Source organism: Sinocyclocheilus anshuiensis, unplaced genomic scaffold, assembly GCF_001515605.1.
Source record: "Sinocyclocheilus anshuiensis isolate Anshui unplaced genomic scaffold, SAMN03320099.WGS_v1.1 scaffold343, whole genome shotgun sequence".
NCBI classification, from domain to species: Eukaryota; Metazoa; Chordata; class Actinopteri; order Cypriniformes; family Cyprinidae; genus Sinocyclocheilus; species Sinocyclocheilus anshuiensis.
The window spans coordinates 911495-921376 of NW_015549598.1; the positions used below are offsets into that span (position 1 = coordinate 911495).

Here is a 9882-nt window from a genome sequence, read left to right on the forward strand (position 1 = left end):
TTTGATCCTGTAAACAAACGTTGGTTTTCACGAGACTCACCGGCGCATGCACAACGCTGAACTCATACGTCATCTGCCTGGAGCTGCTTCCATTTACAACAGTGAGCGCAAGCTAGATTCAAGTGATTATTAAGTTTTGAATATGGATATTTTTCTTACAAAAACGCATCGATTCGCTGCAGGAGGCCTTTGTTCACCCCCCGGAGCCGTGTGAGACTTTTTTTATTTATGGATGGGCGATATTTATTTAACTTCTTTTGGACTGATGCATGCAACACCCGCTGACTGCAATGATAGAGCTTGGAATAGCCAGGACAATTTTTAATATAACTTCGACTGGATTCGTCTGAAAGAAGAAAGTCATATACACCTAGGATGCCTCTGGGGTGAGTAAAACACAGCCTAATTTTAATTTTTGGGTGAACTAACCCTTTAAGTGTGGCTCAGAGCTGTTATATATAATGACTATTCTTGTGTTGCTGAACATGTAAATGACTCACAAGAGTTGTGTAGGTGACATCAGGAAACGTCTTTTTCTCACCGCCACATCCTGGGATGTAATAAATCATGGAGGCGCTGTTGATGTGTCTTGGTGTTCCCTCGTTCCACTCCTCACAGTTATACGCCTCCACCCGAACACCCACCTCCACACTGATGCACAGAATAAGAGAACAATGTATTTATAATATTCCTCAGTTTATTAGATATTAGTATTAAAGTCAATACGAAATCAAAATGTACCCCATTTACTTCCTTAATAAATCTGCCTGGTGTTATTGTGAGTGATGTCCAGTGATGTGATGTGGCAATTACCAAATATGTCATATTACAAATGCATATTGTCTTTAACAGTCCTGACAGTTAATGCTTCAAAAGAAGGTTGTTTTGTTTATGATTGCACATCTACAGCAGTCAGGTTATATAGCTACTGTACCTGGTCTGAAAGGCATTATTGACCATCGCTTTGAACACCAGTCTGTCACCGACACTGGACGGACCACGGAATCGAAACATGTCCACAGCTCCGAGAGAAGGATAGTAGCCACACAAACGACTAGGAGAAAAGAAACACACACAGAAGATGAAATGCAGATTTATTATTTCCAGTAAAATAACTAAAGTGCCCATAATCCCAAGGAGTGATCTAGCCTGGATCCACCATGTAGAAATGCTGTTAGACCAAAGAAACATAAAACTGCCCACGCATGAATACGCATGTTACTGGATCTGGTACCTGGCTGCTACTGTAGCCACGTTCTCCATCCAGGCCATGATCTGTCCTCCAAATGTGTTTCCATGGTGATTGGCGTGTGGCGGCAGCACCAGCTCAATGCTCTCGACCCGTGTGAGCTCAGTCGACACCACGGGCGCGACGGGCTTCCTGCTACACAGTCCTGAAATGTCAACAAATCCTGTTCATTATTAACTTTATCTACTAGGGCTGGGTTTTGACACAAATTTCACGATTCGATCCGATTCTCATTCACAAGCTTGCGATTCGATTCGATTACCAATTAAATTCGATTCAATATCGAGTATTTCGGATATATATCAGGTACAGTACATACCAAATTTTCTCAAGGAAAAAAAAATCTCTCAACTAATGCTGTAAAATATACATGAGCGTCAGTAATACATTGCTATAATATTGAAGGTTAAAATTAACTGATTTGTTAAAATTACATTAAGTTTTTTAAATAAAGTTACAATTACAGAATAATATTTCAACTTCAATGTGTTTTTTTTTTGGTATATAAACATAATGGTGGCTGTCATAGAAACTTGATGGATTAATTCAAACATAAATGAAACATTGAAGAACAGTAAAATTTATAATGAATATGTTATATGGTGCATATACAGTATTTAGCAAAATGCCCCTCTACAGTTTATTTTTCTATCTGACTAATGAGTTAATGGTCACCGAATGTTTTTCTGAGGTAAATGTGACATTGTTTACAAGCCGTTATATTGACGTCTTTGCGCGGTTGAAACACTGATTGAGCGATTACATGAGGCAGGATACGGATTGTAAAGTTGTACTCTTTCTTTTAACTTACCTTCGGATGTTTAGTCATGTTTATTTTGTGCTGAATCTGGTATTAATGTGGAGATGATCAGTTCACGTGCGCCTCGCGCTGCCGCGTCTGTTGATCTGAGGCACTACAGCGATCTGTCACTCCACATTAAACAGCGCCAAAATGGCATTTATTGTTTGAATACTGCAATACAATGGACAGAATTTGAAATCTGAGACTTTGTTTCATATATAAAAGTACCAACGCACAATGCTAATTGCGATATATTGGATGGGAAGTGCCCTTCAACGTTCGGTCCATTAACTGAAAACAGGCTAGAATAATCGATTCTTGGGATTTAAGAATCGATATTGTTCGTAAAAATGAGAATCGATTAATATCGAGATATCGATATTTTTTTACCCAGCCCTATTATCTACAGCAGCTTTTTCGAGTGACGCTGTCATGAATGTGTGCGCATTGACTCATGACTGGAACTTCTGATTCCATTGCCAAGTTGTGGTTGTGGGGGCTCTTGTTAAGTCTGTCCTCTGGCTGACTCTATCATGGGATTCATTCCACTGGAGACACCAAGTGTGTTTGGGCAGTGATTTTAATAGCAAATGTTGCACCATTTGTTCTTTCAGGATTTATTGCCAATGAACAACCAATGAAGTTTGTTTCCATGACTTGGTGAAGTTCTTAGAAGTACAATCTCCTGGAGTAAACTGAGGTGTGACATAATAGCTTGCAGATCACTCAATACACCACCCATCTCAGAACCTCATACGCAGACACTAGTATATACTAATTTAATGACAGAGCTCAAGTAAAGTGCTAACCCTTGTCTTGAAGGTTGTAATAGTCCTTCATGAGGTTCTTGAAGGCCTCTTCGTTGTAGAGACGGAGTCGTCGTCTCTCTGAAGCTAGTGAATATTCCAGCATTTCCTCTACCGAGCCCTGAATGTCCAAGGGTTTCAGAGACACCTGCAGAAATAGATATCAATGACTATTTAGGAACAATTATATTTCTATATACATAAAGTTAAAGCACGAGAGAGGTTATATGCACATGTTTGTCACTGTTATCAAATGTCGCTGCTCATTGTAGATGTCACAATAAAATGTTGCTGTTTGAGACATCCTACAAAGGTGCTATTTTAATAGTATCCAGTTACAAAATTGACTAATATTGATCATTAAAACGAATAAATCAAATGTGACACGTTAAGATTTTTACTTGACATTTTAAAGTAATATTCTGGATTTTAAAGATGGATTTAATGAGTATCTGCAGCTACCATTGCACATGACAGTAATGTTCATAAAAATGATACAACAAGTGCTGATATCCATATTAAATTAAAATATTTAAATCATGCTGATTGCAGCATTTACATGAAACAACACATATTGGGCTTATATACCCAATATAAACCCAATTTTTGAATTTGTTTGAAAAGAAGTCTCTTCTGCTCACCAAGGCAGCATTTATTTGATTAAAAAATACTGTAAAACCAATAATGTTGTGAAATATTATTGCAATGTAAAATAACTGTTTTCTATTTGAATATATTTTAAAATGTAATTTACTCCTGTGATCAAAGCTGAATTTTCAGCATCATTACTCCAGTCTTCAGTGTCACACGATCCTTCAGAAATCATTCTAATATGCTGATTTGCTGCTCAATAAACATCTCTTATTATTATCAACGTTGAAAACAGTTGTGCTGCTTAATGTTTTTGTGATAACTGGGATACTTTTTTCCAGGATTTTTTGATAAATATATACATTTCAAAAGGTTGGTATTTATTTGAAATAGAAAACGTTTGTGATATTATAACATTTCTTTAGTCACTTTTGATCAGTTTAATGCACCCTTGCTCTTACAGACCCAAAACTTTTGATCAGTAGTGTAAAATTTAGATTTGAGTGGGAACCCAAATTCTAGGGTACCATCTTGACAGAGACGTTTCCTCACCTTGTGTGTTCCTGTTGGTTTGGCGACAAACGTGGAGAAGGCCACGCAAACCCTCTTCGTCACTCCACTGAGCACCTCCTGTACTGTTACATAGATGCCTACCTGATAAAACAGTGACCGGATCAGACACAGGAAGGCATTATAGTTATTTCGTTAATATTTAATACTGTAAATGTGTTTCGTCTTGTATTACCTCCATACTCGTGTTGAAAGCCCTGTTCACTCTGGCTTTGATATTGATAACCTGCCCAACCCTGAAATACAGAGAGATATGATATGATAACAGATCAATTTATCACACAACATGAGGTACTCCAGAAGGACTTGATCCAGCATTCGCTAAACATAACCTTAGACAAGGATGTTCTACTCGGATAAGTCAAGTTAAAGGAATAGTTCACCCAAAAATGAAAACCAAACCATGTACTCATCAGACCATACAAAATGTAGATGAGTTTGTTTCCTCATCAGAACAGATTTGGAGAAATTTAGCGTTACATTACTTGCTCATTAATGGATCCTCTGCAGTGAATGGGTGCCATCAGAATGAGAGTCCAAACAGCTGATAAAAACATCACAATAATCCACAAGTAATCCACACCACTCCAGTCCATCAGTTAACATGTTACTGCATGCTTGTAAACAAAATCCATCATGAAGATGTTTTAACCATTGCTTCTGGCCAAACTATGGGTTGTTTATGTATTATTATAATGTTTTTATCATCTGTTTGGACTCTCATTCTGACGGCACCCATTCACTGCAGAGGATCCATTAATGAGCAAGTGATGTAATGCTAACTTTCTCCAAATCTGTTCCAATGAAGAAACAAACTCATCTACACCTTGGATGGCAAGATGGTGAGTAAATTTTCCTTTAAGTGATAAAGGACACATTCTAGTACCTTACAGTCTCTTCAAACTGGATATCATCCATGGAAGCCGTTACACACGCCATTCCTGCATGTCTTTCAGCTTGAAGGAAGAAATGAAGAAAAAAGACTGAGATTTATAGCATGAACCACTATATGAACCATCAAAGATGGGTACACACTTATTGTTCATATTTGCTTGTCACTGTTATTTATATTTCATGTGTCTAACTGGAGCAGAAACAGGAAGGAGATGGAGCGTCTACTATCAGAGAGGACACATGTAAATCATTGATGTGTGCCTTCCTCAAGCCTCTTTTCTTCAGTGGCGGAGAAATATGGATTCACACCAGATTTGTGGGTAAAAGGTAGATGGATGCTAGTTACCTTCCTCCTTCATAGTCCAAAGGTGACTGCTTATCTGAACCTGCTCTGATGGGCTGATAATACACTAGGTTGTTTTGGAAAAAGGACATTTTTACTGCTTCTGCAGGTCAGCCGAGGTTTCGGCGTTCTTGTTTTTGCAATTTATTAAAGATCACCGTGTCATTGGCAAGACTAAGTAGTCATTAAGAAGACTCTTTCATCCAAATGTATTTACAGCATAGGATATTTAAGCAATTTATCATTTACTGCTCAATAGTTACATATTTTAATCTTTGGTATGTACAGGATGATGATGCATATTACTAAGGGAAATAAATGAACATTTGCTGTTTTAGTTGTTGTTACTACACAAAACCATGAAAGGGGGCAATCTTGTCCCACTACTATAGGATTATTAGACGACCGCCTTACATAGACCAGTGAAGTAAACATATTTTTAATGATTATATTTTGAAAAAGTTGTCTTTATTGACACTATCGATTCCTGAAGCTGAATTTTGTGACACTCGCACTGATTTTACTTTGAAGCATTTTGAATTGCATAAAGCGTTATACAAATAAACTTGACTTAAAATAGTAAATCAAATATTTTATATCTAAATGTTTTGACAATTTATTTATAAATTCAATTATTTTAATATTTAATATTTTAGATAATTAGTTAATAATTTAGACATGTAAAAAGGTATAATAATTTTATAATGATAATATTTAAACGTAATTTTCACATTTAATAATTTACTTATAATAATCAGGGGGAAATCAAACTCAACAGAACCCCTGAATTACAGAATCTGAATTGCACTATATACTGTAATTCTATTACTTCTATGCAGTCTTATGTTTTTAATTAAACTGATGTCATAATAGCAACAAACTATGCCTTTAGACAATGATTCCACTCAACTGGCCTACAGGTTGTGATGAACAATGAAATATTATATATGAACTGAATTTATTAAATAAAAAAAAAATTAAAACACCAACAAGATGCCACAGGTGATCTTCTGTCCTAGTTCTGAAAGGGGCATTTTATACCAATAATCTCACTTTTTAGCCTACTTCAAAATAAAAAGCAACATTAGTTAGCATACAAATCGAAATGAATTACTGCATCCAAAAATTCCCCAGCAAATAGGCATATCCAATTATCCATTATTATTCATTGACAACATTAGTTTATTAAACCGAACACTTTTTCATTTGAAATAAATCTTACAAATGTTAATGTGACAGATGAAAGGTCATGATGTAACCTTTCAATACATTTGTTAAGGGAATCAAACAAGCAACTATCTGGTCACCAACTCCATCCCACATCTGCATCTACAGCACACAGTCCCACTCACCTGCCAGACAGGCGGTAGTGTCCATCCACTTCAGCAGCTGTCCCGCACCCAGTTCTTCCTGGTGGTTTGCATGGCAGGGCAGGACAGACTGGCACATCTGCACCTCTACCAGGCTGGACTCTTTCTTCCGTGCCTTGTTGCAGGATCCGTCCGTGTCTGACATTCCTCTTGAACAGTTCTGATCCATGGGGGCTCGTTCAGAGATGTGGAGAGTAGAAATAACGGAAGGTCAGCTCGTCTCTCTCTTTTCAAGGCCGTTGCCAGGTGACCTCAACTCTGGCCAACTTGGACGTTCTGTGGGACCATGTGACGTTCACCAAACAGCCAAGCTGAATACCTGAACTACTGCAAGCTGCAGGACACACACACACACACACACACACCTGTGCAGTTGCTGTTACAACACATAGATTGTGATGTAATCGCCATGTGTGTTAATTAACTTGTTTTATGTGAGAGAGTCATAAAGCTGCTGAGTGTTGACGGACGTAATGTAAGGTGGCAGAATTGAGGAGCTCTGGTGCACCAAAACAGCAAACAAAAAAGTCCAATTTACACCGACGACGTTCAGTGTTCAGTTCAGTGTTCAGTCAAAAACTGCAGCGAGTGTTTAAATTCGGATTTATTTTGATTGGCCGTCAATATTTTTATCACCCTGAAAAACTCGCTCTGAATGTTGTGGACTTTTGCTATTTAGAGTTAAGGTCTTGTTTTTACACCAACAACACCAAGTGTTATGAAAAAGGCTCATTCACACCAAAGACGATAACTATAAAGATTTAATAATCATTCTAATTCTATGAGAATTGGAAAGCCTATGGAAAGCTGTAAGGACACAGAGGAACAATACCGCGATAATCACTTTCAGAGCAATTTCTTTCCAGCTGATGAACAATAAAAACAAAAGAACCCAACCAAGAGCTCGAGCGTTTCATTTATAATAAGACTTCACTATTCTCACAGAATAAAAACAATTACTAAAACCTTATCGTTCTTGGTGAGAATGGGCTATTGAGCAATTTTTTTAACTTTATGGTTGGAGTGAACGGGCCTGAACTGATCTAAAATTGTATGACTAGTAACCAATTAGCAATAATACATAATACACAATTAAATTCTACCGAACTGATTAAATCAAATCAACAAAATAGCAACAATCACACCAACTTGTTTTCCCTTTAAAGAAAGTCAAAACATAAGGTGGTGTCTATACAGTAATATATATATATATATATATATATAAAGATAGTGGAGTTGTCTTTTCAACCACAAAACAGACGCTTAGTTAATGGTAGTTAAGATAGTTAAGGGGTCAGCAAACAAACAGGAGGCTGATTGGTTTCCATTATGATATCAGTGACTTTAGTGTAAATTGTATTTTATAATATTTTTATAGATAGTTTATAGATAATTGACTAATGATCTGGCGAATCTTGCTAAACCTTAATCATTTGCACATAAATATTATAAAATGTTAATCTATATATTATAAAAGCTAAAATGTGTACATATTTTATCTTGTGTAAACAGAAAAATTTGTCAATGAACACTAGTTTAGCACATAAAAAAAAACAAACAAGCAAAATGATTTGACAATCTGTTAAACAGCAATAAGAAGCTTTATATCAGTATAGGATATCCAAAACTTCTCTGTGTATTTACAAAAGTCAACACAAGGTAGAAAATAAACACTTCACAAAATCAAACATCAAGTAAATCAAATGAAAATGTTGTACACTCATGATGGGGTCTCTCTCCAAGTCAGGAAAAAAATCAGGGGCAAATGTTATTACAAATAAACACGAAAACAGCTCAGGTATTGTACAGTATTGTTTTAAATAATTCACAGAGACACAGATGAATCAGATCCCCAAGCTATAAAAAAATTCACATATATATTTTAGAAATTCCACAATAATAATATTAATAATAATAATAATTCCACTTGAAATAAAACAAAAAAAAACAAAACAAAGCAAATCACAGTTTCTCCGGGTGACACAACAATGGCTGTATAAATAAGTTGATTATTAGAATGACAGATGTACGGAATTATAATTCCCACCCATGTGCCCTTCCTCTGAAAGGACCAGTTTCCTTTTTCCATAAAATCTTTCTTCCTTCCCATATTCACATGCAAAGATTTTTTTACAAAGAAAACGTAATATAAGAGAAGTAAACGCTGTATCTGTGTACGTCACATGATTAGGAGTGTTTTCAAAACATGACAGAAATATTCTACGGTAACTGAAGCTAGTGCGACGATCTCAGTTCAGTTTCGGAGAGTTGGATTTTTTTTAAGTATACATATGGAATGGCTGTTCTTCGTAGGCATCGTCCTGAAAAATAAATCTCCTGTATATACAAACAAAACCTCCAGGGTGCTGATCAGATGGGGCTGCATTGGAGGAGCACAGACGTGTGAAGGCCAAATGCAGTTGGAAATGATAAATTACAGACGTCAGTTGGAATTACAAACACATTTCTGTTTGTGACAACTCTACCTGTTTCAATAAAATATAAATCAAACTCTCTCGTCGTAATTGATTTTTAGCATTGCGATTATGTCATTTTACGAACTCGACCCCCCCCCCCTGCATCTTAATAAGTGTTTACTGCGATAAATCCGTTTACATAGATCTGTCGATTTACATCATATTTCAAGAAAATATGATTTTTGTTTACGTTAAAAACAGTTCAAGTCCATCGTCTTTCTTTCTAGGATCAATATATGTCCTTTCATACACATGCACATGTAACTTTGAATGTACACCCACATATATACACGAAGATATACGTAAATATAGACAGGTTGTTGAATCGTCGTTCTCGCCCCAACGTGGTTCAGCTTCGTCTCTCGGTGTGACGCGACCGAGTAGGTGAAAGAATGATGTTGGAAGAAAAAAGGAAACGAAGGAAGGTGAGAGAAAGGAGAGGCTTGGACCCATATTCTTCAGAGAGCAGAAGAGGGCTGGCTACAGCGCGCTCGCACAAGTTCCATGTCATGTGGTGGAATCCACCTGGATTTCCAAATGAGGTCTTCACACACTCATGGTCATGTTTGGAGAATACTGCAAGGACATAATAAGAGTTAGAGAAGAATTTGACTGGGGTTTTGAGAACCTTAAAGGAATTATTCACCCTAGAATAAAAATTTGCTGAAAATGGACTCACTCTCAGGTCATCTAAGATATAGGTGAGTTTGTTTCTTCATAAGGTCTGGAGAAATGTAGCATTCCATCACTTGCTCACCAATGGATCCTCTGCAGTGAATG

At 36.7% G+C, this 9882-nt stretch overlaps 2 protein-coding genes across 2 annotated transcripts in view; both read right to left on the reverse strand.

The window, feature by feature from the left end:
- The window catches only part of acot12 (acyl-CoA thioesterase 12), an 11051-nt gene extending 4216 nt beyond the window's left edge, over nt 1-6835 (reverse strand). Inside the window, exons 1-8 of the mRNA XM_016447225.1 lie at nt 6608-6835; nt 4905-4974; nt 4194-4254; nt 4001-4102; nt 2861-3005; nt 1235-1394; nt 935-1054; nt 501-651 (exon numbers count right to left, since the gene is read on the reverse strand). Coding sequence (XP_016302711.1) covers nt 501-651; nt 935-1054; nt 1235-1394; nt 2861-3005; nt 4001-4102; nt 4194-4254; nt 4905-4974; nt 6608-6794 — 996 coding nt within the window. The 5' untranslated portion in view covers nt 6795-6835. The remainder of the gene's footprint in view (nt 1-500; nt 652-934; nt 1055-1234; nt 1395-2860; nt 3006-4000; nt 4103-4193; nt 4255-4904; nt 4975-6607) is intronic.
- A 1372-nt stretch (nt 6836-8207) lies between these two features.
- The window catches only part of LOC107658613 (single-stranded DNA-binding protein 2-like), a 76071-nt gene continuing 74396 nt past the window's right edge, over nt 8208-9882 (reverse strand). The window contains exon 17 of the mRNA XM_016447226.1: nt 8208-9678. Within this exon, the coding sequence (XP_016302712.1) occupies nt 9649-9678 (30 nt within the window). The 3' untranslated portion in view covers nt 8208-9648. The remainder of the gene's footprint in view (nt 9679-9882) is intronic.